This window comes from Pagrus pagrus, assembly GCF_965226575.1.
Source record: "Pagrus pagrus genome assembly, chromosome: 2".
NCBI classification, from domain to species: domain Eukaryota; kingdom Metazoa; phylum Chordata; class Actinopteri; order Spariformes; family Sparidae; genus Pagrus; species Pagrus pagrus.
The window spans coordinates 21,255,710-21,283,369 of NC_140186.1; the positions used below are offsets into that span (position 1 = coordinate 21,255,710).

Genomic DNA, 27,660 nt, shown 5'->3' on the forward strand with positions numbered 1-27,660 from the left:
CACCAGTCACCAGCAGGCCAACCACCCACTAACAATATGGCACAGCCTCTCTCAGAAACACGCCTAACATACAGTAAATGCCAGTTGTGCGTAGTCTCTCTCCATTTATTCTGTTATTCTATTCATCATCCTGTTGACAGAAGAACTGGGCCTGAGGAGGAAGCTCAGAGGCAAGTGTTAGATGTGTGAGACAGAACAGTGAGAGACAGGCAGATGCTGTGAAAATGGAGGTAAAAGAGGAAGACAGCACAGCAAGAAAGGGCAACAGAGAGACAAAGATTGATGGGACAATGTTTCCTGTCACTCAGTATGTGAATGACGTGTAAAAAGTTACTGTAGGTTGCAGTAGTTTTCCTCAGTTCTGTTTAAATATAAATATTCACCTGAGCCTAGCAGAGTTTGTTGGTGGAGTCCAGGCAATTTAGCTGTCTGCAGGTGAGAAGTAGTGATGTGCAGCACAGAAGTACATCCATATCTTGACAGAAATAACCTGACACTGACCACATTTAGCTCACATGGACTGCATAATCCAACAACTTAACTTCTATGGGGGGTAGTACTTTCGATGTTAGCCTGTTGGAGAAGCTAACACCGATGTTAGCCTGTTGGAGAAGTTAACACCGATGTTAGCCTGTTGGAGAAGTTAACACCGATGTTAGCCTGTTGGAAAAGCTAACACTGACCTTTGTCTGTTAGCTTTAAAGTTAGGTACAGGTATGATACACAAGACTCAATTGATGAATTGAGTTCACAGTTCTAGTTAGGATTTCTTAAGATAAGATACGAGGTCTGAGATATGACAGGACACAGCAATTGGTTTAGGAATTGCTTCTGTAATAAGAGGATACAGCTTTTCCTTTCTTCAAAACTAAAGATAAGACATGCAGTTCGGAAATTTTTCTGTAACGAGGCCCTAGGTCCTAATTACAGACCCCCACATTATGTCAAAACACCCAAGGTCCTTTCCTGTATCCAACTACAATCTCTGCTCTTGTATGTTGTACAGAGCTCAACCCCGTGACTATCACTGTAAAGGTTTCAATAAAACACTGCTTGGGGCTGATGTTGTTTTTATAGCTATATTATGAAACAGATTCAAACAGTACATTTGTCATCAAACTACTGGATTGCCACATACGTTGCAAAATGTTTTGAAATCTCTGACAATCACTAAACTATTGTTAAAAATGAAACCAAGCACAACAAAGTGGTCAAAGAATGCAACTCCTCAGCATCTATCTATAATTAGCATGAGAGCTTTTGGTTTCTCTCTCTCTCTGTGTCTCTCAAAATTCCCCTTATTCAGTAGCAGTATGAAAACATGCCTATTGTTGGTGAATGAGGGATCAGGTCCTGTATTGTTAACGCATTATAGTAAGAATTGAAGGAATCATCTTTCTTTACTTCTGGACTTTCGTAAACAGGTGGGAAATCTTGCTGTTATTGTGATTATGTTAAGAGAGGAGTGGGATGGTGTGGCACACCGGCGCCGTCCGAGCTACCTGATCCCCATATCCACAATAAAATCCGCTGCATCACTCACTTCCTCCGACTGTCTCTCTCCCACACTCAAACTGAAAACACAGACTAGGAGAGAGGATGGAGGCAATTTGAGTGGCAGTGTATGCGAATGCGCGTATGTGTTTGCATTTTTGTACAGTAGAAATGCTGAGTGGTCTACCAGACGCACACACACACGCAGTCAGACTGGTGGGCAGTCAGACGGCAGAATCAGTAGCAGGAGAACAGTGAGGGGGAGGAAAGTGTGATCCTTAAAGTCTAACCTGCCTTCCTGCTTCACTTGGGTTTAAAAAAAACCCTCTACCACTGAAAAGGGAAAAGCTTTTTCGTTATTCACAGGCAGAAACTACTTAATATTTACAACTGTAGCCTGGCAACAGTCCTAGATAGGTCGACGGTCTTTCGACGCTGCATTCATTTTTTGGGAATGGGCAAAAGAGAGGTTTTTGTTGTTGTTTTATTTGTTATGGTAGTATTCCAACAATATTGAAAACTAAAAAGGTATAAAAATAAATAAAAGACAAAAATAACAGAAAAGAAAGAAAAAATAGACTAATTTATTTCCAAATTAAATAAGTATATATTTTTATATTTCCACATTAATTTTTTTTAATGGCACTCATTTGACTCCATATTGGTGTCATCAAGTCTTCTTTCATTAACCATAACATGCTTGAATTTAACATTGCTCTACTGAAGTTAAAGGCAACACAGTCTCTTATAGAGATTTAGGCCCAGCATGAGGCTGATAACAACATCCTTTAATAGTATAATATTACATTCTTGGCCACATCAATGGCATGTTTTAGTTGTTTAGGATTTGCCAAAGATACCTGATTTTAATATACTAAAGAATTTGTTGATTTGGGATACATTTCACTGTTGCTTAACTGTATAACTATCAAAATTGGTTTATGCGTTCTTGTTTTTCAATTAATACAATTAGTATTACTGTGTTACTTGTATGCCCGGCGTCCCTAGAAGCCCCTCACAGACGCCTTAGAGTCACCAACAAACTTTGACAAACACTAAGTACTGTTCTGTGTTGAGGGACCGGTACAGGAAGTGTGTGTGCACATGTGTGTGTATGCGTTTGTGCACATCACAAGTTGAGAACAGATAAAGACGGAAAAAAAACACCAAACTGGAGCCACACCGGCAGAATCGTCTGTCAGCTGTCTGGACTAGATCCGGGGGCGAGCGAGGGAGAGGAAGGAAGAGAGAGAAATGACAGAGAGATGAGGGACATCCTGTTCAAGACGAAAAAAGAGAGTAAAAGACTAAAGAGAAAAATGCAGGATGCAGACACTCATGATGAGAGGCTGCACTAGGGAGGTAGAGAGATCAGGCAGTGAAAGGAAGAGGGATAAGACAGGCTGCAGTGAATAGCAAGAGTAACACTGCAGAAAAATCACATTTATAGACTAATTACCTGCCTTATCACATGTTGCAAATTAAATTCTTAAGACTCAAGTTTTTGCCTTCCCCTCATAATTCTCAGAGGCTGTGAAAAAAAAGGTGATATTTCTCTTTCATATTCTGCAGGAAAATCCTCCTGAAGCTCTTGGAAAGTTTAATGTATTCTGCATATTGAAGACCACCTCCTCTCCAGTCAGAGGCTGTTATGCAATAGTGAGGTGTTCAGTCTTTCCATTTTCCTGCTCAGAAGTACGCTGATGCCACCAAGTTCAAAAGTAATTTGAAAAGCAGATAAAACTGAGGATTGACTGAAATAGCCAACTGTTATGAACAAAGTTGTATGTGCTATGTAATGCTATCTAGAGAAAATGCATATTTATAGGCTATATTATGGGGTACTATCAAGAATAATACATTGTTAATTTTCCCTATGCACAAAAGGTTATAGTCCTGTAGAGAGCATGTAAGCTCCCTGTGTGTTAGGTGGTAAAACGTAGGTCATGAGTGGAGGACAGTAAAGCGGAGTTATGAGACTGGCAGCGCCCTGTGAGATTTCATTACTAAATCACAGCCTCCTCAAATGCCAAATTCTCCCCAAAACACAGTGCTGTGTTGAGATACAAAGACGGTGGCTGGAAATGCTAATCCAGCCTGAATTTGTCATTTTCAACAGTAATATTTCAAAACAAATCATTACGGCCGATCAGATATCAAGTTGCATTAATCTTGAGTTAGTAGAGGGTGGACCAGCTGCACACAGCTGACATCTCTCCAGAGCAATGCTCCTGTATGCCTGCTTTACTGTGGTTGTGTTAAATGTGCTAAACCTAATAGGAAAATCCACAAGTCAACTGAAAACAAATGCATCAATGGAACGAAAGGGTATGATTCAACACACCAGAGAACTGGGGGTTCCCCCACAGCATTAAATATGAGCAAGGAGGAGAAACTGAGATGACCACAAACCGTGTGGAGCTCTGTGTTCCCCTTTCACCCGCATTATGGAATCACATCCTCGTAAATCAGCATCAGCAAAGCCAAAATCCAAAACAAAAACACATACCAAGAGCTTCATTTCACTGGGTGATTTGAAGATTAACAGGGTAAGGAAAGAGGGAAAATGAATCCCTGGATTCAAGGGCTGCAATAATGAAATATTTGTGGATTCAAGTCAGCTTAGATTTCAACGTGCAACTTACTGAGACTTACTGAAACGTGGTAGTCAGAGATGAAAAGCAAGGACAGCCTTTTGTGTGCTATAATCACAGTGACCAGACGGCTTTACCTGAGCTACTCCTGGCCAGGTGAGCGAAGGGTTAGATTAACACTGCACCAACTCTGGCTCACTGTCTTCAGATTATAGGAAAATGAAGAAAAATAGGTCAGCCAGCTACAGTACTGCTGAACCGCATGGTGATCTTAAACACTGCGCATTAACGATTTATCTCTGATACAGTCAGAGTCAGACGCTGGCTAGAAGAGTGTCACAACAAGATTGCCCTAACTATAAAGAAACATCCTCTTATCCACATTCCCTGAACTAAAATGCGCTACACTAGGCAATCAACGAAACCACATAAACTCTTTCCAAAGTGCCCAATCAGCCAAAACACTACAACAACTGCCTGGATGAAGTTAACATCAATGATCATCTCTTTACAATTCGATGTTCTGCTGGTAATACTTGGGTCCAGGCATTCAGGTGGATGTTCTTTGACACGTACCAACTAGGTTTGGGCAGATAGCTGATGCCATCATCCATCGCCAATGGCTGACAGTTAACCACTGAGCCCTCTACCATCATAACATCTTAATTCAAAAGGCAACTGAGCTGATAAGCAACTCCAGCCTTACAGCAACTCAGAGGGGAGTTTGAGTGCCGGGTTGGCATCAGGTAATAGCGTAGCCATCAGCAGGTGTGCTTGGTCTGGATGGGTGGTATGTGTAAAATTCTACCTGAATGCAACGATCCAAGGTTTCCCAGCAGAACCTTGCTTTGTAAAGAGATGATTACTGTTATTCACTTTACTTGTCAGCTGTTTTAATGTTACGGCCGATTGATGGACTTACGTAGTATCAAGATTATTATAAAACCAAAAATAATAAATCAGGATAAGGGGACATTATAAGTGTTTGACCATACTTTTTTGTAATATAAAACAGTGGGTTTCTTTCAGAATAGCACAAGTGACAAGTTCAGCTTTGAGTCGAGTCATGTGGCAATCATTTTGTTGTTTTGGATTACCCATGTGTCCAATGAGAATTATTTATGTTGTGACCACAAATGCACAACATCATCTTGGCTGGTCAGCCACATCTAAATACCGCTGTATTTTCCCTTCAGATATACCGATAACAAAAAGGATAAATACAGCTGGACAGCTGCATCACAGACTGAATATAAATGTTTCGGCATGATGACAAGGGCCACTGATTGGGTGTACAGAACCTGTGTAGTGTGTGTGTTGTAAACTGGAGTATATGCTGGCGATGCAGACTAAACAGAGCCAGAGGAAGTTTGGGTACAGAGCTCTGTACAGCACTACAAAACCAAACCACAACACAGTGACCCCAAACGCTAAAGGCAAGATTAGGAGGAGGATAGGAGCATCATCTCCTTCCTGCCAAGGCCTGTGCACAGGCTCTATAGTACTGAATATTTTCACAAGAAGACAATTCAGAACAACATTCACAGCCAGATGTCAAATGGAAAAAAAGCTCATTAGCAAGCACAATTAGTCTTGCTGCAGACTAAGCATTTAACACAGAGGCTCTTATGCATTCCTGGACCGGTTTATACTTTGTCTGGCACTGACTTCTGCCTCTGATGCAGAGGGCAACATACTCTAGCACAGACTGACATCCTTCAGTGTTTTGGCATTTAAATGCAGCCTATTCAAGTCAGAAACAGCAAATTGTCAATACAAATGTGTCTTTCTTGGGCCAGACTTCTCACTGCTGTTTTTATTTATTTCTGGCACAGGACACTTGTCTATCTTGTCCCTTAGTTCAAGGACACACTTATTTTATAATTAAATTGCAACAGCTACATTACAGTCAAAAGCATTTTTGGAGCACTCCGCCTTTTTTGTGCAGTCGAGTTGAAAACCTCTCAACTTTTCAGAAAGGTGCTGGTGACATCACCGTCGCTCAAACGGATAGTAAACCACCAAGGAGCAGTGTAGATCATACAGCAGCTGTTGTCAAGATATTGTTGTCATAGAGACGAGACGCAAGTGCAGCGTTTTTGCTAACAGCACACAAACACGTCATCCTAGCGTTCCCGAGCCCACAGCCAGCGCTTTGCTGCGCCCGAAAATCACTATGTGGACACAGGCCATCTACTCAGTAGATGGGATGCTGTAACCTGGACAATCCAGCTACAAAATATATTGCAACCCGATAGTTGGTTTAAAACAGTGTCTCTGTGAAAAATTTTAACGAACTCCAGTATCAGTCAAGTTCTACTTTCAAACAATGGTTCATACTTTATGTGTTATGAACCACCTCTGGACAACCTCTACAAACATTTCAGCTGTATGATGTCATTTAAGACCTATAGACTATAAAAGACTACAATATTTTACTGACAACTTGGGCTTTAGATCTTTAGGTAGTCAGAAAATTGGCACGCTCAAGACAGAAATTGACAGTCGGTGATCAAGGGTAATATGGAAACAACGTAAAAAGATAACTGTAGTGAGTGCGAGGAGGGTATGTTGGAGGGGACAAAGAATAAGAGAGGACTTTAACAGAGCCGAGAGATTATAAGAGATGTAGAAGTATGAACAGATGAGCTGATGGAGGGCGAGATGACGAAAGAAGAGCTGACAGCAGCAGTGGGGGGCTGCCCCATATGGGCTTCTTTCTTGTCTTGGCGGATCAAGTGTAAAATGTTTGGGCTGAAGAACAGACACACACATACAGGCCACCAAGCAAAAACAGACAGTATAAGCACACTAACCAAGTTGAAAACACGTCTCTCACACGTCTGTACACACACACACATCGTGTTACACTGCTAGTTCAGAAATCACGCTGGTGGCCGCGCTCAGAAAAAAACAAGGAGCCGAGTCAAAGAGGAAGTGTCTGACTCCAGACGGAGGAAATCCAGAGGTAAGCAGTATGGAAATGGGCACGTAGGCTTGAACACATCAGACTTTGTGCATGCTGGATTAAGCAGCACAAGCACTTCAAAAAGGCAGTGGACTGCAAAGACGAATCACCCACTGACCTCCACAAACAACACACAGCATTTCAATATAGTGTAGTTAAGATATGAGGTGCATGCTGAGCAGGTGAGGCTTACATATCAGAATGTCTGGGCAGCTCGGTTTATGAGTGGCCTTCTCCATTGGACCTACCTGAGACAAGTCTGAATAATCTGCATCACAAGCAGATTACCTTCTCTCGTCTTTCCTGAGGTCAGATGTCATGTTTTCTGGAAATGCACCAGTAACTCATCAATGCTGTTGGTGCAGGCAAGAATATTTACCCCGCATTTCTGAATATGTGTGGGGAGCTCAAATGTAGAAAACTAGTGAACATTTTAAGAGCAGCCAAGTATCTTAGAGGCGATTTCTGCAGGAATCAAGAATCTTGAGCAGTGCCTATTAATTGCCTCATAACTGGGTCAAGCTGCACTAAATGCTGGAGCATTTGCTTGTTCCTAAATTAAGCTGGTGCCAGGGATACATAAAACAGAGAGCAACACCACAAACACGTCAGTGCATGACTCATGTCCATTGTGTGCTGATGAATCATAATCACTAACTCTGCTCCACATTTCAACTGTCAAAACTCTGTATTGTTTAAAGGGGAGAAAAGCCTTCGGAAAAAACTAAATAAATAACACCACAGCACATGTATAGTCCAAGCCCTCACACTACCAGCAGCTCAGAATGTGTTGATTAAATGTGACTACCGCTCTGTAATCAGCTTTCATTCAAATCATACAGGGAGGCCAGCACGGCTGGCAAGCTAAAATAATACGACCAACTTAATCCATTCGAGGTGGGGATGAAGAAGTGAGTCAGAGATGGAATATGTATAACACACCTGCCAGGCTCAGCAGAACAAACTGAACTATTTCCAAGTAACTGTAATTTATTTCCTCTCATTTCAGGCTGCTTTACACACTCAAGCAAATAATTATTAACCACTTAACAAGATAAACACATTTCTCATCATACATTTATGGTCATCTAATGTGAACAAAGCTTATCCATAATGCATAATTATCTTGCAACTCCATGTGGGCATTAGGCCTGCAGCTAATGCTTATTTTCATTATCAGTAAATCCGTAGATTAATTTCAAGATTAATCATTTAGCCTATTGTAAAAAATGTCTCATCATAACTTCCCAGATCCCAAAGTGATGTCTTCAAATTGCTTCTTTGTCCAACCAAGAGTCCAAACTTAAAGACTCTTCATTTGCCATCACATATGACAAAGAGAAGCGGCAAATCCTTATATTGAGGAACTGGTAACAGCAAATGTTTAACAGTTTCATTTTTAAAAACTGAACTTAAACTGAAACAATTTATCGATTAAATTATTTTGCTTCAATCTACTAAATTGTTTAATCAACTAATCATTGCAGCTCCAGTGGACATCATAACCTAAAACTTGACAATTCCAGGTTGTCTCTCACCATCACCATGGTACACTCTCTTTGCAACATTAATTCCTCCTATTTAAGGAAGCCGACAGCCCGAATTTAGCTCAGCATCGCGTGCTGACAGTACATCCTTTGGAAGCTCAACTGTGTATATGAGTGCATCTGTGTGCATGTGTGCGTCAAAGTGTGAGTTTGTCTGTTTTGAGAACACAAACATTGCGCTCGCCGATACAACAAGCTGACACACACAGCTGTACTCTCTGAGAGCTGACAGTGAATGCTGAGACAGTGGTCCCTGATAACTTCTCCTAAAATGCACTCTGCCCCAGTACTAATGCTGGAGCAGGGACGGAGGCTGGATCTTTATCTTCATCACCAGCTTCCTGGCCTTTCCCCCCTATGACACACACCGTCTCCAGCACCAGCTTCCCAAAATGTTAGAATTAGGGGTCTCTCACACACAAAGCATGACAGTAGATGAAAAATGTATCTGTGGGTTTCCTTGCTTGCCTGAGTGTCACGCGCTCACACAGAACAGGAAGAGTCCTGAGATGATTCTTCCAGTCGTTCCCTGCTCGCTGCATGCCAACTGGAGGCTATTGCAGGAAATGGATCACATAGACAGACTCCCTTACTCACAGCAGAGGCAGTGACAGCACAGTGCAGCCAAGAGGCCATATTTGAAAAGGAGGTGAGAGATGGATTCATCCCCTCATACATCTCATGTCATTCACCTTTGAGAAACTCCAGATTCCATCCAGTGGAGAAGAGTGAGGGGAAACACCCTGTTCTTGTTCAATTTCACTACATCATACGCCAACTCTCACTGCGCAGGAGACGGAGGGGGAACTACACCAATCGTCAGCTCCCTGCAGTGCTACGAAATAACAGCTCCAAGATTGCTCTCTTTAACAAGCCTGGCAGCGAGCTCTATGGGGACATAACGACACACCGCCTACCAGCAAACTCAAACTAGGGTTGTTTTTTTGTTTTTTTTATTAATTTAAGCATCAAAGAGCAGCTGTCCCAGATAAATGTTCTAGGCATGAGGAGGAGCCCAAAAAATGCCTTTGTGAGAAACTAGGAGTTAGCATTTAAATGCAGTGTGGGATGACAAAACTGGGGATAACTCCAGTCGAAATCCTCTGGTGTGCGTAAGCCCACCCTACATAAAATCTAATCCACTGCTGTGACAAGAGGTGATCTGAGTGAGGTTGGCAAATTATAAGAGAACACATCAAATTCAGCTGTCTCCGTGACACCTATCTAGGAAAAGCTTCACTTCGGTGTGGGAGGGTTTCTGGTCGAATTTTATTTTGTCAGGAGGAGCCAGAAGAAAAACTTACTGGAGCCGAGTCTGCATCAAGGAGCATTTTTTAAAATAAAACTTTCATCCAAGTAGAATTGCAAATAAAGTGCACATCCGTGGCTAAAATATATCTAACGTTGTGGATTCTAGATCATAAATCGATGGAAATGAGCTTTCAATTTTCAATCAACCAAATCAAAAGCAGAGTAAGCGATTCTCACAGTATTTTATTCTCTCCAGCGCTGTCTAAGTCTGAAAACCCAACAACTCAAAGACGACACAACTAGCGTAGCTGAAGTGTGTAGCTGCACTTCCAGACTCTTGTCCTGTGTGCATGAAGACAATCCACTGATTGGTCATGGAGGTAACTGACAGTGGCGGAGAGGTTGGGTGTTTAATTTGGAGACCCATGACACCCCTATTAAAATATGAAAAGAAAAAGAAACGAAGCGAGAGAGAATGTATGGTGGCCAGCAGGGATGAAGGCTGGGAAATGACACTGATTTAATCTGATTTCAAACTCAAATTTTCATCATATCACAATGTGCATTGCTGGGGGTTTGCTAACTTTAACAAATTCTGCCAATAATTCTTCGTACAGAAATTGAAGATTCAAATTTTTTTTATTGATTCCACCTTTCAACCTAGTCGATTCGAACTCTCTCTGAGAGAAAAAATGCACACTATGAAAGAGACCACAGAGCAGACAGAGTAAAACTGGACTTCTGCTGGTATGCAATGTTAGGCCTACATGCATGCGGTCGCCGACACATAAATCAAGTGTGGCTACAACTAAACACACACACATAAAGCTGAAATGAATGCACAAGTCTAAATGTAGACTTCGCCTCCCCGATCATCACTGTGCGAGCAGCAATTCTGGTCACTCTGTGCTATATGATCCCCAATTTCTCTCTCATTCACACACACACACACACACACACACACACACACACACACACACACACACACAGTTTTCCTTATCCTTTCTCTCCAGTGAAGGACAGACAGAGGATGTGTCTATGACTGGGAAAGACTCACATTTCCTCTCTGAGGTTTCACATTCCTGGGATTCCGTCTGAAGACCACTGCAGCCCATTTAAAACCATTCCCCATATGGAGGGGGGAGAAAAAGAGACCCAGGGCAGGGGAGATGGAGGGATGGCTGGGGAGCTTTTGAGAGTTTATATCTATTTACCAAAATATTCTACCTCTCTCAGTAAATAAACCAGTTGTTGTGGCAATCTATGCTGAATGAGAAGACTCTTCATTCACACAATGTAGCTTACCCTAACAAAAATCATACTATGATGGGGCACCTGTTGTAATGCTATGATGTGGGAATTCAAAGTTATACTGCACTAATGTGATTCTTTAAACAAGAATAATAGTGCCCGAGACTATCTCAGGTTCTCTGCTCCTCTGAACAACATCAGATGTATCATTTTTGCCACCAAAAATTAAATCTTTGGGCGCTCTGCTCTAAGCAGAAATCCATCCATGCAGGTTACACATCAGATGCAACAAATGCCATCTCCCTCCAAGTAAGAGCAGGTTTGCCTTGTTACAAAATGCACATATTGTGGATAACTGAGTAAATCTGATATATACAGTTGCTCCACTATTTCTCTTTATCTAAATACATAAAGGCCATTGAGGATGGCACCAGAATGTGGGTTATTTTTAAGATTATAATATATGATTCCACTTAACCCCAAACATGAAGCCACACACAGTATTTCCTCCACCTCCTGAAATGTACCCTCCCTCGAACAGGACCACACAAAAGAGGACAAGTCCTAATGATTGATGATCAGATGTAGTTCTGTTTTAATGACGGATAACAAGTGTTTAAAAAAAACACACACAAACATTACCCTACAAGACTATAGCAATAAATGGACAATAAAACTGAATCACCTACATCAAGCTCAAGTGTTCTACCTAAATTAGCCTTTGGAAGAAAAGCATCAGTAACGATGCTTGACCGATAACTAGCCAAAAGTATCCCCAGCCTGCTAGGTTAACGTTAATACAACGTAAACAGCGTTGTTGTCGCAGCTAATGTTTGCTAACGACCAAGGCTCACTGACTACGTTTCCATGCTGCTTAGTGCGCTAACGTGAGTTCCTTTCAGTTAAAAAAAAAATAAGGGATTACAAGCGGCAAAAATGAATAAAAAATAGAATATCAGTTGAACATTTTTATATCACACAAGACATGAGCCAGTGTTGTCCTGCAGTACCACCCGCAGATGTTAGTTAGCCTGGTCGGCTAGCAGGCTAACTGGCTAACGTTTCCGAGCGGCGCAGGAGGGGGTTTAAATTCGCTTACCTGTCAACCGCAGCTTCACTGGGCCATTCCTCCTAACTCCTTGGCTAGACATTCCACTTTGTGTTCCAGCTTGATGAGAAATCACAAAAAGTGTCTAATTCATGTGTCAGCGTAGGAGTTTTTCAAAAAGGTATCTCCCAAAACAATCCCTCTGCTAGCTTGGGGTTAGCTTGTAGTATCACCATAGCAAATCACGCTTACTGTGCATGCAACATAATGGTATCATAATCATATCGCTGGATTAATACTCTCACTTTAGCCCCTATTCCGTAAAAAAAAAAATACAGATAACAGCATTCCCAAAGGTCTTGTCCGTCGCGGGTACTGGTGCAAATCAAGTGGACAGTTTGCCCTCCATCCGGACAGACGTCTACTCTGCCTGTGCTGCTTTAACTGAAGTTGATCGTGATGATGGTGAAGACTGTGCTACTGCAGGCAGACAGGCTGGGTCAGGGAGAGGAAGAGCTCATCCGGTGCAGCCCTTCAAAATAAAAGCATCATCTAATAATATATTTTCTCAATATCCACTACTTACAACAAAATGCATCTTTGTTCCCGGCTGTTGTGAATTAAAACACCCACACCGTGCGTTACCATTCACAAACTGAAGAAACACGCTATTTTTAGACGGTTGTAGTTGATAATATCCGATTGCAGCGATAAATATGATCCGGTGATTTTATTTTTAAATTAAAAATATTTAAATCATCTTTATTCATCCTTAATCCGGATAGCTTGATGGAGTTTATGTCGACATGATCGACCAAAAGATTTTCTGTGATTGAATAGAGTATACTAACCATTCAGTGGTTTGAATTTCTAATCATCAATATTGATTAATCAGTCTGTAAGAGTTGAATTAGTTAAGAGCGGTAGGATTGCAGAAGTGAGCGTCAAAGCGTCTGTTGGGCTCATTTATGCATTGTAAGATACTTGTGTCTGTATACATACACACGTTAAATGTAATGTCTACACGATAAGGCCACCGAGTTCAATGAGATTTAGCTACTGTGGATGTAGACCTTCAGTGGTGAAAATGACTTGATATGAAGGCTCTTGAGTTCTTGCTACTTGTTCTACTCTTTCCTGCACCCAGCAGGAATATACACATATACAGCATTTACACATATTGTTTATACTGTGAATGTATTGAAACCCAGATTTCATTCATCAAATAGTTTACAAGGTACTATAGACACAACAGGATCCCTGGAACATGCAGGCACACATCAAGCATAGAGAATAAGCACAGTGCCACCTAGTGGTGACATGGACGCAGAATCAGCTCCCACTCCCTATTTACCATAAGAAGTCATTCTTAACATCTCACTCATTCACGCCTTTTACCAAGTAACTGTAGTAGGTGTACCTGTTCACAGCCTGCTTATATCAGAAACACACACACAAAAAACATATGCATGATGGACATTTATTTACAAATATCTCTTTAAAAGAGGGATGTTTTGTCCTTGTACTGTTATGTACAAGGATGAAATGTTTTTAAAAAAATACAAAAATATCAACAAGAAATGTTCTTTTTTTTCATGTTACAAAGAGCAAGCTGGACAGGTTAAAACTGGAAAGTGCTTTGGTCGTTAGGGACCTGGAAGGTGTAGCTCTCTTCAGTGGCTTCTGGGACCACGGACTGATCATTTTCATTCTGAAAAAAGCATGGAGACAGAAAAGCATTAGAGGATTCAACAAATCGAAGCGTGTTTTGGGGATGGTTTGATGGACTACAACAATTTCAATTGAGTATTGACAACAAATTCAATTGAGTATCATTAACTGCAGATCACGTACGCAAAAGGGTGTTTTTATTTTGAGAACTATGAGAAACAAAACATCCATTAAACATTAACATATGCACTGTCATTATATTAAAGACAAATCTCAGGCTACCATATGTTACACCACCACCTCACATTTAGCCTTTGGCAGCAGTGAGTAGCAAAGAATAATCACACTCCACTTGTGCCACCCAGCAGGCTCTGCCAAGACTGCTGTCAATTAATCATATCATAACTGACAGTGTGGTCATACTTCTTCTGCCAGTCTTGTAATTCTTCCCATGTTTGCGTTCAGCTCGACTTGTTTAAGGATGTGGTTAATATCCTAACTGAAACAAGCTATCCAAATCACACTGAGCTGTGGTCATTCAAGAATTTGAAATTTCAACAGTGTTTTCAACAGTGGCGCTGATCACTGACATTGTTATTTCAACCAGTCTCGAAAAATTCTCTGAATGCCTCACTTTCACCTGCTGGACGAATATATTCGAATCCAGCTGTAATTTCTGCACAACTCATCTGATGGGGACCTCCCTTATCAGGAACACTTACATCTTCAGAGAAGAATTTGTCTATGATGTTGAGAGAGGACTTGTAGACGGCTTCATTGTCATGGGTCTGCAGTGCCTCAATCTTTTCCAGACCTCCCAACTCCTCAATCATTAGGCCCAGTTTCTCATGCTCCCCAGTTTTGTATGCCATCTGTGGAGAAAGTAAAGAAAAAAACAATAAGACTAATAGTTCCCTCGTGTGATGTGTGACCATCCATTTTCATCTGTGACTGTCAACAATCCATCCGCCTCATACAATCTATGATGTGACTGAGATTAAATTCTGTTTCCTAATCTCTGAAACCCGTGGGGTTAATCTCCATTTCCCCAGGACTTGAAAATAAACGTGTGCAGGCAGAAGAGTCTGGAAGGGTACAGTTAGAGGCTAATGTCTCTTAAATGTATTAAAATGATTATGTTGCCACGTTGTATTGCCTACAAGCACTAACCCTTAAGTCCCTTATGCCAGTGTTTTTGCATGTTTTATTCTTTTTATGCGAGATAAGAGTTTTCTGGGTAGAAAACATGTTTCGTGATCAGCTTTTCAGATCCTAAATGTGCCTTCTTTCATCATCTCATCTTATGTATGTAGTGGAAAAAGTGTACTAAAATATGCTTGAGCGTAGAAGTTTACTGTAATGCAGTGTTTTTTTGTGTTTTTCTTACTTTCTTACTTTGTGTTGTTAAAAAAAAGATTTGATTAAGTTTATGTTACAACAACAATTTTACTTTACAACTACATTGCTACATAATGATCAAACAACCTCGACAGCAATAGTTGCAGGTTCTGTGTAACAATTACAGTGACTCATTTCCTTCAACTTAATCGAGTATAGATTGTGTGCATGCTGATTTTCAAACATTTACACAATCCACTGAGATGAATGGATTGGCTCTACAGTCAACCTCAGAGGTGACCTGAAATGTTAGTCAGGCTGACACATGGCACATTGTGTTACTTCAGCACTTTGTTTGCACTAGGAAGACAAACTTGCTTTGAGCTACTCCAATGCAAAGAAAGCAACAGGGTCTTAGAAGCGTACCTGTAAAATATTGTAGATTGCATCCAGAATGACCAAGATGATTTTGCTGTCTTTGGCTGTCAGCAGGTTGAGCAGAGGCTCGAGCACACCACAATGGACTAGGTAGGCCACCTGCTCCACTGTTCCACCACTGGTATAATTTGTGACAGCCCACACTGCCTCCTTCTGGGTCTTGTAGTCTCCCTAAACACAAATGACATCTGATGTTTTAGACTAAAGACAAGTGCAGAGATATACTAGAGATACTAAATGATCCTTCATTAAAAAAAATGAAATCATCTTTAAACAGTGACTAAGAAAAGTATTGTTATTTATTTATTAAATACTAACAGTGTATAATCTACAGCAGGTCATAGAGAAGATGGGGGAAGTAACTGTGCTGATCAGGTTAGGCCAGTTCTCTGTGACTGGTTAGTAAACACCTTGAATGTAAATAGTGGAAGTTATTGTTTAGTAGATGCAGCAGAGCAAAAGAAAACACAATCAAATATAACTAAGTTAGATATTAGTAATACTACAAGACTCAGAACTGGAGTTGGAGCCCAGGTGCTGCCCTGTGGCTGTCTGATGCTCAAGGAAGGTAATTAGGATGGGTAAAATGTAGGGAAAAGAATCCCCACACTATTCAATGAAATATAGTTTGACTTATTATGAATGAATCAATAAATCTCCATATTTTCTGTATGCTCCTGTGTTCTGACCTGTTGGAGGACCTCCACTAGGATAGGGATCAGGCCTGCATTGATGACCTCCTGGATCTGGGATTCCTTGCCAGCAGTGATATTGGACAATGTCCAGGCTGCCTCTTTCTGGATGTTGGGCTTTGGGTGGTGCAGTAGGTTACTGAACATCGTTAGAGCTCCTGCATTCAGCACACACTGGGTCTGCTCATCTGTCCCAGTCACAATGTTGCCAAGTGAACGCAGAGCTGGAGTCTGGGAATTGAGGGGAAGCAAGTCAATTATCTGTAGTATTTGTGATTTATAGGAGTGATGTTGGTGATCCTTATGACATGATTGTCTTTTGATAATTACTTTGAATGTATATGTTGTACTAACTGAATATGAGCACTGTAGACATTGCACTGACTGCCATTTCGAATGTCACAACCAACATTAACTTTTGATGTAAACAAACTCAACAACACATACCACAACGGAAAGCTCCCCGCAGCCTAGCAGCTGTGCCAAGCGGGGCACCAGGCCAGCCTGCACCACCACGTCTATCCTCTCATTAGAGCCGTCGGTTAGGTAGGACACTGCCCAACAGGTGTCAGCCAGAACCTCCCTGTCGTCGTGGTGCAGGAGGCGCACCAGGGCCGGAAGCAGCTGCTGCACCGCCGTCAAAGGTGGTGCCGGGTTCTTGTTCCGACACAGGTTGGATAGCGTCCAGGTGACATTGCGCAGGTAGCCCGACTGTCATGGTGGGTGAAAAGACATTTTATAGTTATTTTAGAACATCAAAGCGTCATAACATGAAAGTTGTAAGCAAAGTTCAAAGACCTCTCTAAAAGGAGCGCAAGTTCAGTTTTCAGCAAATCTAAACATTAGCTGAAAACTGAATGACCAAACAAAATGACACCAGGGTCTCAGGATCAGTTCAGTGACTTTAAATAAATACATCTTTTGTAACAACTGCAATTTCAATAAAGACTTTATAAATGTTAACAGTTGGAGCTATTGTGCAATTTGTGTGTGATGAATAACTCCAGTAAATTACTAAATCCCTGAATAAGATTTCTAAAGGTGCATAAGCACAATACAATTACAAACTTCCTGCTGCTTGCTAAAGGCTTCTTCAAGCCTCAGAACACATGCCAGCCTGATAAGGCTCTGGACACTTAGACTGGTCTCACACATACTCCTGATCACACTAAAGGAGAGTCTAGTTAATTCTGTTGAGTATTCATGATGTGACAAATCTACCAACAGCTGCCTTGTCTTTGCGTTTTGTGCCAAGTATGAACAGAAGTCTTTCTCTGAACCCAGACAGTTTGGATGTGTATATCCGGAAACAACATACTAGGTTTTAATAGGGCCTTTGCCATCGAAAAACAAAAATGTCTGTTAAAAACAGCAGTGCAGTGTTTGATGGATACTTACAGGAAACACAGACAGGTCGGGGGCAGCAAGCAAGGTTAGAAGTGGCTGGAGACCGCCATGTTTGATCACTAGGTCTCTGTAGTTTGATCCGTCACCTAAATTTGTGGGGGAGAAGATATTAATTACCTGTCAGCAGTGTAAAATGAAATTACATTAGGTGACTGTGGGTAGTTACTAAGAATAATGCATCATTTTGTTGAGCATTTCAGAGAGCAAGCACTACATTTAAAGCCTCAGCATTTTATTCAGTTACCATAATATGTCAGAGCTTTTTCTCACAATGATCTATATTTTACTGTGATAGACCATAGGTTCCTTATTACCTTGCATAATTCACCTTTGGACAATGAACTCAACACACTTTAAAAGTTTCAAAATTCACTCAGTATTACAGCCTGCATAGACCAGCGACACTTCCAGACAAAACAAAGAAAGCATAATTACACACAGCAACAACAGCAAAAAAAAAAAAAGATCACAACTGTTGAGGCAAATAGGCTGAACACTTGTAACAGTGTGGGATGTCGTAATACAGCAACTGAAGTAAAACAACCAACTCAAAAACAGAGATGTTGAGCTAGTCAGGCAACAGTACCTGCAATGTTTCCCAGGGCCCAAATGGCCTGCTCGCTGATGTGCGGGTGTGGGGAAGTCACAAGGTAGATGAAGGCCTGGATGGCCCCTCCTTCCACTACTGCAGTGGTCTGCTCTGAGGTACCTGAGGCGATGTTGGTCAGGGCCCAAGCTGCCTCAAACTGGATGGGAGGGCATTCAGACATTGCCAGAAAACTAACAAACTTTTGGATGAGGCCGGCATCAATAATGCTGTCAATCGGTGGGTGCTTTTCTCTGGAGAGGAGCCTCCTGTATATCAAGAAAAAACATGGTTAGGGTAACTTCGACTGGCAATACAGGGGATATTGATCCACAACGTAGTTCATCATAAAGACTGTGTGTTAGCACAAAGTACCACAGTAACACGACAGGAACACAAAACTCTTTAATCAAGGTTATTTTCAAAAGGTTTTTACCTGGCTGCCTGTGTGGCCTGCAGCTGATGATCTAGATTCTGGCTGTTCACACCAACGACAATCTCCTCCACAGACCAGTACTGAGGAGGCTGTGCAAACAGAAACACAAGAGGATTACTTATCTGCCCAGTAAACCAGGGTCAAACAGCAGTTAAAAATAACCCTCAACATTCACTGGAACATGCATGCTATATGTTTAGGTCAGGGCTACAGGACCAGCAACACGCAGATCAGAGAGCTACCCAGTGTAACCGATTTTATCCTGGTTTTTGAGACTATTTGTACATCATGAAAGCTCAAAACCTTCATAGCACCATGAGAGTCAACTGGGAGGTATTTTAAAAGGAAGTGGTTAAACCTACACACTGTTATAATTATGTAGACACTTAACTATCCTAAGTGTCCCATTGACCTTTGGCCACTGACAAAATGCTGGGGCAGACACCTTTCGATGTCAGCCTTTGAGGTTCAACTAGACAAGACACTTTCAGGGAAGTGTCAGTGGTTTGCATGTAGGCAGATATATCACAGCCATAAATTATAAAAGACATAATCAAATGTAGAAAACACACGGACATCAGCTGGATTTAACGCTCCTTAGTGCCTCCTGTTCACTGTTCCCCGCCAAATCTAGTAGCTAGTGTGCGATAGGGGCAGTAGAGCTGACCCAGAGCTCAACTGCTTGGTCTACCTGTGCATCTTTCTCTTGGAGAGGAGAGGTTGGCTCGTCCAGAAGGTCTTGGACATTTCTCCTCTTCAGGATCTGATCATCTTTCTTTGCTTTCCGTAGCTCCACGTTGACTTCCGCTCTCCTGCGCCTAAGCTCCTGTAGAAGTCGAAAGGCGTGACAGCAACATGTTTATATGTGGTTCAGCGATGTTACATAATTAATGGTCGTATGCTGGTTGTTACTGACACGAGCTTACATTGGCATCTTTCCCTTTGTTTTTGAACTGGTTGAGTCGATCTACGTTGTCGCTGGCAGCTGACATTCCTGGCCGTTGAGCGAGACTATCGATTCCACTCATGTTGAAGACACTCCCTGTAAAAATATGACAGAAATCAACGATCGTAAAAATGTCTACTTTGGCGACTTTACTCGGTTTTACTTTCTGTTAGCTAGCTAGCCGACGTCGTATTAGCTAGCTCAGCTAACGGTTAACTGTTCGCTTGTCTTGAAGCCAAGCCGGTTATCTAACACCATGTGGCCCATCGCACGCGGAGCCTGTCTGGTAAACCAACACCCATCAACTCGGCTGAAATTCACGAACACGGAAGATACACACACACTGTACGCAAAATGATTAACTTAAACAATTAAATAACGATACATTTGTCTAACAAGTACATAAAGGGACAGAGCATGTACGACGAGCTTACCGTTGGCGATAACTTGCGATTTTTTCTACAATACCCGTGACGTCAGTTATATACCGCCCTGTTTTTTGGTGACTTCTGATTGGTCAGTTAGTTCCCCACGGTGAAAAAACAAGCTTCGACAACGCAACCGTTGTCAAAGGCAACCAGTGAAAGTATCGCGAGAAAAATACTATCGCATCGTTTTGAGCCGACTGCTGATTCTCATTATAGACAATTGCAGCCATGTTTGAAATACCTATGGTACTGACGGCAACATATGCTATTCTTAACGATCTGTAAATCAATAGTAGATGTTGATATTCACGTCGTGTAGTCAATTATTATTTGTTCTTTTGTTTTCAAAATGCTTGTTTTTCAAGTTAAGCTACGTAATGACCCAGTGGCCTAATGGATAAGGCATCAGCCTCCGGAGCTGGGGATTGTGGGTTCGAGTCCCATCTGGGTCGCATTTAGCTTCCTTTTCAGGGCTACAGTACAAGTCGCATCCCTCAGTGATTTGGACGATGGAAAGCGGTAAAATGCACTGAAAGCCCTGAAACCACAGTGTGCATCATGCTGCATGTACCTCCAGACAACAAGTCCATGTAGCGAAGTAATTCTAAGTGAAACCACAAATTAATACTGATAAAAACTTGGACTAAACCAAGCAGTAAATTGATAAATGATCTGAATCATACTTATGAATGCAGAAAAAGGAAATATGACAGATAATCTCCAGCATTAAACCCCTTATTCAGTAAATTTGAAAAAAAAAATCAGCAGCAGGAATTATTCATTAGACTACAAGACCATTTAATCATGATGGCATGCCCTGCATGTGCCCAGAGTTCTCTGTAATCAGTTTTTAGTTGTGCCTCCGTATTTGCAGGAAGAGTGATTCTGTCATAATTTCTCCTTCTGAATGATGTATTGAGGTTCTGCAGTTCCTGATTGTGACCACCAGAGGGTAGTGAAGACTCGTGAGTGTAAATGCACTCAAGTCAACAGTCACCACCTGGCATGAATGGAGGTTAAAGAAAGATGAAAAGTTGATGTGAGTGTATTTGACATTGTCCACCAAATTTTAAAACGTATGAAAACAAAACAAGTAAGTAAACCAATACAATTTTGAACATTGTGTTCTTACAGCAGATGCCAGAAGGTAAATCTAGTTCTAAAATTCTGAAATCCTACAACAGAGAGCTGCACACAGTCACATTTTCCCTCTTACATTGTAAACAACAATGGGAGCCTTTTTAGAAACCATTTATGAATGAAAGGAGTGTCCTGACACAGTGTTTATTTCTGTGTTTGGGACGTCCCACCACCTCCTGTTCCAACCCATCCCATCTCATTCCTGAGCAGCCCGTATAAAAATCCCAGGAATCCCAGCTCTGTAGCAGACCTTAACGTGTGTCCACACTGAACATCCAGGATGATGATGGGGATTATTCTGTTTCTCTTGTTTCTGGGGCTTCCTCTTTACAAGACGGAGGAGCATGTTATTAATGGTGAGTAAAAGCAACTTTTATCACCCAGCTTTGTACATCTTAATGAAGGCGTTACATGTTGCCTTTTTCTCAAATTAGGTCTATTATTTCCGCAAGCAACTTACTCTGTTATGTCTTGTTTAACACTGGATGTCTGTAGCTTTGAATCTCACCAATACAATATCTATTAACACAAGTGTTGTTCTACTAGTTTTCAAGAATATATCTTTTATAAACCCTACAAAAAGTACAATAATCTGAGGCAATGTTATCTGCATTAAATTATTCCTAAACAATTACCAAATGTGATTCAGATAAAATACTAAATGAGTTACAGTTGACACTTTTTATAATTTTGAAGGATTGGGTGCTTTTATGAATGTGGTTGATTTTAATATCTTGGCTGTAGATTCTTATCAAGTTAGACATGCTGAGGTCAATGAGTGTCATACTGTCAAATAAAATGTCAAGTTCTCATGATGAAAGTTAGTGAGTGACCTCCAGTTGAAGTACAAACACAAACATTTGTCATACTTTATTAATTAAAACAAAAAAAAGATCCTAAACCATGAGATATTTTAAGTTACAAGGAACATCCACGGTTGTCATGTAAATTAAATGGATCATGTGCAGAGATCTTTGTATATGAACAAAATGAAGAAAAAGTCTTAACTTTTTGATTATGTCAACCCAGAGCTGTACACCCTGATAGAAAAGGGTCAGACCAGCTTTGTGGATCCACCTACGAGCAACCAGAGCCGGCTGCTGGTCAAAGAGCCCTCCCTGCCCATCAACGAGCTCCTGGAGAAGAGCAGCAAGACCGTCGAGTCCAAATTCACCCTCCATCCTCTCCCCTCTGCTGTCTGGCCAAAGCACAGTGACCTGGCCCCCGTCCCTCGCCACCACAGCCCACACAACAAGAGCAAAAAGGCCCCCAAGAGCGACCGTCTGATGGAGCACAACAGCGAGAAAACCAGAGGAGAAAATGTTGGTCTGCTTCCCAAAACCCTGCTAACAGGGGCCACAGCTGCTGCCAACAACAACAACAACCGCACTGTGCAGAAAACCAACCAGGACACCCAGTCCAACATCAGCCCGCCTCAGCAGAGTGAACCCGAGGGACACCCAAACTCCAGACCCAGGGGTCCACCCCACACGCAGCCTCAGCCGCAGCAACCGGTCCCTTCCCCACGCAGAGATCCCCCTAACAGACGGCTGGACCCAGAGGAGAACCGCCCGGGGAAGTCCAGTCTCTATCAGTCAGGTATCGGTGCAGCCACCCGGAACAACAGCCGCCCAGCAGTCGCCTTCAACCGGCGCACCTCCAGCCTGCTTTACCAGTTCGACATCCTGAGGAGAGGTAGGACAGATTTACTGTAACCTGACCTAAGAGCCTGACCTGTGTGTTAATACAGAGTTGTACACATAGTTGTATCATTTCATAAAACCCCCAACTGGGACTTCATGTTTCAGAAAGATCAAATTATGTAAGAGCCATCTGGGAAAACCTTTGATGCTTAATATCACAGTATTTATTTATTGCTGTAATAATGTGTGTGACCTGACGTTTAAAATATGATATTACACAATTATCCTGCTAGTTACTTTTTCCAATGTAAAATGTATATCCTGCTAAATTAATTGGCTCTTTTGAACATTTGACCACAAAAAGGGCCAATGTCCCCTCCAATATATTGAGATAGGAATTATATATAAGAAAAATGGCATGCTATTAAAAGGCAGCCATGCATCAGCATCGGAAATAATCATGATCAAATGTAATCTTACTCACACTTAACAAATTGCCATTATTGCTATCGTTTGTAGTATTTTGGTGTAGAACCCAACCGACATATCAGTTAGCTGAAATCATCAGCCGATATTGGATGTTTCACAGATATATCGTATCAGCGTATATGTTGTCCAAAATGCTGCTTTATGATTTTTATTTTTTTCTCCCCAGAGCACTGATGTGATTTTAGACAGTAGAGTTTATTGTTAATCTGTAAAATATCTATATATAATATTTTTATGGTAATGTTTGTACTTTATACATTCACTATGAGACATTATTGTATTTTTGTGGTCGATGGGTTGAACATGCTGGTTTGAGTCCGGCTGGGGACTTTTGTCATCCTTCATCTCTGTCCCCATGGTTTCCTGTCTAAATAAGGCTGAAAATACGTCCATAAAACACCTAGAAATGAAAGCCAAAGTTTATGCTTTTGTGAAAAGAAGTAAGACGTGCTGTAATATCATATAAACAAACACATAGAGTTCATAGAGTTCACAAAGAGAGTGATAATGACATGAAAGTGAGGGTTTCTACCCTTCCACTGGTAGTTAACATCCTCTGCCAGTAATTACAACCACTTCCCTCAAATCATGGCTGTCAGTGTCTCCCTGTGCGTGCAGTCATTTAGGGATTGGACTGAAACTAATGCAAAGCAACTAAGAAAGTTCTGACATTGTAATTACGATGGAAAAATGTAACACGGATGAGGTCGCATCACACATACCACCTCCTCCTGCCCCACGTGGAGGAATGCAACCCCTGGGTTTTGTAATGACAACCTTGTCTTTTTCTAATGAGGTTGGAATGAGAGTCTGGCTCCATACGGGTCATGACAGACAGTCACTTTCTCTTCGTCTTCTCATCCCTCTGTCTCGTCCTCTTCTCTGCAGAGTCCGACTTCACACATGATGCCTTCTGCATGAGCGAATGCAGGAAGGAGAAGGAGGAGAGAGAGTATTACTGCTACAGTGAGTTTGGTATGTACACAATGAGAGACTAAGATAGAGTGTGTAAGATGCAGTCAATGTAAACTTTAATGTTTTGGTGAGCTGATGATTTTTGGGCATTTTTAAGAGGCTGATTGGTCCATATGGGTCAATTTTGAAAAATCCACCTATTAGCATCTTCAAAGCTGACAAATGCACATATTACAGCTTCTTTATCTCTGTAAAACCATAACGGGTCATTTTTACACTTTGTCTTTTAGAAATTGAACAAAAAGATTTGATGTTCTAATTTGTGAGCTTTAAAGGGGCTAGTAGATGTCTTTTTGTAACCTTCAGACAGAACCATGCTAGCTGTTTCCCACTGCTTCTAGTCTTCATGCTAAGCTAAGCTAACATGCTGCTGGCTGTAATTTCAAATGAGGCAAATGTTTTCCAAAGTCGAACAACTCATCAAAAATTCACATTGCACATTTAAACTTCATAATGGCATGAACATAAACAGGAATTTCCAGCATTTTAAAGCAACAATATATAGAAATTGGCAGTTTGCATGATTTGGTGCCCCCATAGTTTCTGAGTGCAACACCACTGTCGTAAATACAAATCCCAGGTCTGTAACAATTAGTCAGACGTAATGTAGGTGCTAACTACAAACAAAACTCACTACGTCCTACGAAGCTGAAGCTGTTACATGAAGGTAAAAACGTTACATAATGTTGCTTTAACATATGTTTTTCATGTCCCTTAAACAGCTATCAATGGGATAGTTCACGACATCGATATGGTGCGCAAAGGAATACGTCTCATTACACTGATGGTGAGCAGCGACGGCTTCTACAAGATGAGTCGTCTTTATGTGACCCCAGACAGCTTTTTCTTCAAAGTCCGTCTTCTGGTCCTGGACACCTACAAGTGCAGCAAGCCCTGCCCCGACATCAAGCTTGGTGAGTGTAGCAGGGCTGCTCGAAAGCCACATAAAGCGAAACATCTGGATGTGAATGTCTGTGAAAGTGTATCTATTAACTAATATAGTAAAATAGGTGTTGATTAAAACTTAAAGCTACTACAAGGAGCTGTCATTTTTTTGTGTTTAAAGTTCCTTTTAAATGCTTAAGCTCAGATTTAAGACAAAAGTTGTGACCTATGAAACACATTGTGTGCAGAGATTAAAGTGTCAGGAGCCATGAATTAAAACATCTGTAATAAGTCTTCTTGTGGGTTGTCTGATTCTATTTCCCTGATTTCAGCAAAAGCAGCAACAACTACTTTGTTTAGTGTAAACAGGAAAATTGTTCTGTTCACTTATTCCCAGTCACTTCAACATTTCCCTTATGTGTTCCCAAGGGACCAGATACATTATAATGGGCCAGATCTACCACCGGAGGCGCCATCTTCCCACTGACCTCCTGAACCTACTGGGGGGTAAACTGAAGCCCGGAGACGGCCTCCTGCGAAGCAACAACTACGTCAAGAGGTTCAACAAACGGAGGCACCAGAAAGCCCTGGAGGCCACCCGCTCCAGGTGTAGGTGAAGCAAAGATAAGACTATCGCCCCCTGCTGCAGGGGAAGAGACATTGCAGCTTACCTGAACTGATCATAAGTAACCCCTCAGTATTGTGCAAGACAGAAGACATTTTTCGGAAAGCATGTATTTATTTTCTTATGGACTGCTATGATGTATTCCTGGGTCATTTTTTAATTCTCATCTGTAAAGTTCCTGACGTAACGACTTGTGGGCTCTTTGATAGAAAACACAAGCAGCCTCAGTTAAGTGGATTTTCCACCATTTTCTAATGTTTGGGGCATCAAAGAAGGATGTCCCCTCAGCCCTCTTGTTATTTTCTCAGAACAGCAACTCCACTCAAGACTCCTCATTCACTCATGGCTGGTTCATGAAGTCCCTAAATTGAACTGACTGAATTTACTGTTCAGTCGCACTCGACAGATTTTTGGGTGCATGTGTGACCAAAACAGTTGCGACATTCTTGCCGTAACCCAAGCACACATGTGAGCGTGAACAGATAAGATCAAATTCAAAGCATGTGTCTATTTTTAACAATTAAATATTCGATCCAAAACAAAAAAATGTTGAAGAAAAACACATTTTTCATATAAACACAATGACTTTTCAGAAATAATGCCAGTTTCGGAAATGGAGGAAACTTGGATTTCATCATACAAATCCATAATGTAAATTATGATTTCTTTGATTAATTGATGATGCTTCTAAATTGACATGAATGCAAAATGTTGAATTGCACTGACTAGCATTGTTTTATAACACTCAGGACCTGTGCATGTTGTCACTGTGGTTGCTATCAGTAAGCAGGAAATGCTCTATTACTGTTACAAGGACCAAAGGGAGGGAGTGAAGGGCCTGAAAAAGCAGCAAAAAAAACACAGCGGAGGAAGAGGAGAAGGAGGAGGAGGGCGAAAAGGGAAGAGAGAGCACAAGACCTTTGCTTGTCATGAGAGCGGCTTATTTTCCTAACTTTAATTATGTGTCCACCATGAAATATCTGGGTGGACTGGGACATCAAAAGGGGGCCTTGCTGAATGAGGAGGGGTGTGTGTTGTTGTAGGGACTAAGCCATAAATCTAATCGCAGGAATCTGATCCTCTCCGCACCTGGACACATGACTCGGAAAAGTGCTTCCGCCACATCTCCTCTTGCTTACACATAAACACGTTCTCCTCTGGTTGAGGCCAATGCTCAAAAAGGAGTATTTAAGGGCCGGATCAGAGAAAGAAGGAGGTGGAGGAGAAATAAAGACGGTTATGTAAAATGACACAGGGAGGGGATTGTTGGGTCTGTCTTTCTAAAGGGATAGCTTCTTATTTAATCAGAAATCCCGGGCTTGATTGTAGCACGACCCTGAGCTAATGCTTCTTATGAAAGGGAAAAGATTTGCACTGAACGCTTACACTGCTTTACTATACATGAACCCAATAAAGATGTGTATTTGTTTTGTACTCGATGACCCCGTGAGGTATTTATTTGTCTTTAAACCAACCCTCCATTCATGCTATCACATACATCTTCCCACTGACTGAAACATTGATTATCATTCCCAGTGATCGCATGAGAAGGAGCCGCTGAAGTAAGACACTCTAATTAGAGTTTAACAACCACGGTCTCTGTCTGGCCTCCGGCAAGAGAGGCTAACTTGGGAACTTGGATGTTGAGGCAGTCAGGGCTAAAGCCTCTTTTCTCCCCCTCTGTCCGTCTGTCAGCTGGGCCGGTCAGTTCCCAGGCTCGAGGAAGCCTCTATCTGGGATCAGCGCTGGAGGGAACAGATGCAGCCGGGCAGGAAACAGGAGCCCGCTCCACATCTTGGCTACTATCG

General features: G+C 41.6%; 3 protein-coding genes across 3 annotated transcripts in view; 1 reads left to right on the forward strand and 2 right to left on the reverse strand.

Moving 5' to 3' along the window:
- LOC311263829 (E3 ubiquitin-protein ligase SMURF2) overlaps positions 1-12,617 on the reverse strand; it is a 67,216-nt gene extending 54,599 nt beyond the window's left edge. The window contains exon 1 of the mRNA XM_084364157.1: positions 12,205-12,617. Within this exon, the coding sequence (XP_084220283.1) occupies positions 12,205-12,256 (52 nt within the window). The 5' untranslated portion in view covers positions 12,257-12,617. The remainder of the gene's footprint in view (positions 1-12,204) is intronic.
- A 1,000-nt stretch (positions 12,618-13,617) lies between these two features.
- LOC311249212 (importin subunit alpha-1-like) lies at positions 13,618-20,195 on the reverse strand. Its single transcript, XM_084340084.1, has 11 exons — positions 20,102-20,195; positions 19,648-19,763; positions 19,413-19,547; positions 18,722-18,810; positions 18,286-18,554; positions 17,691-17,785; positions 16,740-17,003; positions 16,290-16,523; positions 15,589-15,771; positions 14,547-14,696; positions 13,618-13,864 (listed from the first exon to the last, which is right to left on the reverse strand). Exons 2-11 carry the CDS (start codon positions 19,747-19,749, stop codon positions 13,775-13,777), a joined length of 1,611 nt encoding a protein of 536 aa, XP_084196210.1. The 5' UTR covers positions 19,750-19,763; positions 20,102-20,195; the 3' UTR covers positions 13,618-13,774.
- An 828-nt stretch (positions 20,196-21,023) lies between these two features.
- LOC311269234 (uncharacterized protein) lies at positions 21,024-27,286 on the forward strand. The gene is made up of 6 exons (XM_084373275.1): positions 21,024-21,134; positions 21,446-21,591; positions 22,265-22,930; positions 24,256-24,342; positions 25,065-25,256; positions 25,657-27,286. The coding sequence occupies exons 2-6, from the start codon at positions 21,516-21,518 to the stop codon at positions 25,842-25,844; spliced, it is 1,209 nt and encodes a 402-aa protein (XP_084229401.1). The 5' UTR covers positions 21,024-21,134; positions 21,446-21,515; the 3' UTR covers positions 25,845-27,286.
- The last annotated feature ends 374 nt before the right edge of the window (positions 27,287-27,660 follow it).

Excerpts from the sequence above, each read along its gene's own strand:
- LOC311269234 (XM_084373275.1), top strand. The coding sequence starts at position 21,516 with ATGATGATGGGGATTATTCTGTTTCTCTTGTTTCTGGGGCTTCCTCTT. Across the intron at positions 21,592-22,264 it reads GGAGGAGCATGTTATTAATG|AGCTGTACACCCTGATAGAA; the intron begins GTGAGTAAAAGC and ends ATGTCAACCCAG. Across the intron at positions 22,931-24,255 it reads GTTCGACATCCTGAGGAGAG|AGTCCGACTTCACACATGAT; the intron begins GTAGGACAGATT and ends TCTTCTCTGCAG.
- LOC311249212 (XM_084340084.1), bottom strand. The coding sequence starts at position 19,749 with ATGAGTGGAATCGATAGTCTCGCTCAACGGCCAGGAATGTCAGCTGCC. Across the intron at positions 19,548-19,647 it reads ACAAAGGGAAAGATGCCAAT|GAGCTTAGGCGCAGGAGAGC; the intron begins GTAAGCTCGTGT and ends CGACTTCTACAG. Across the intron at positions 18,811-19,412 it reads TCCAAGAGAAAGATGCACAG|CCTCCTCAGTACTGGTCTGT; the intron begins GTAGACCAAGCA and ends CTGTTTGCACAG.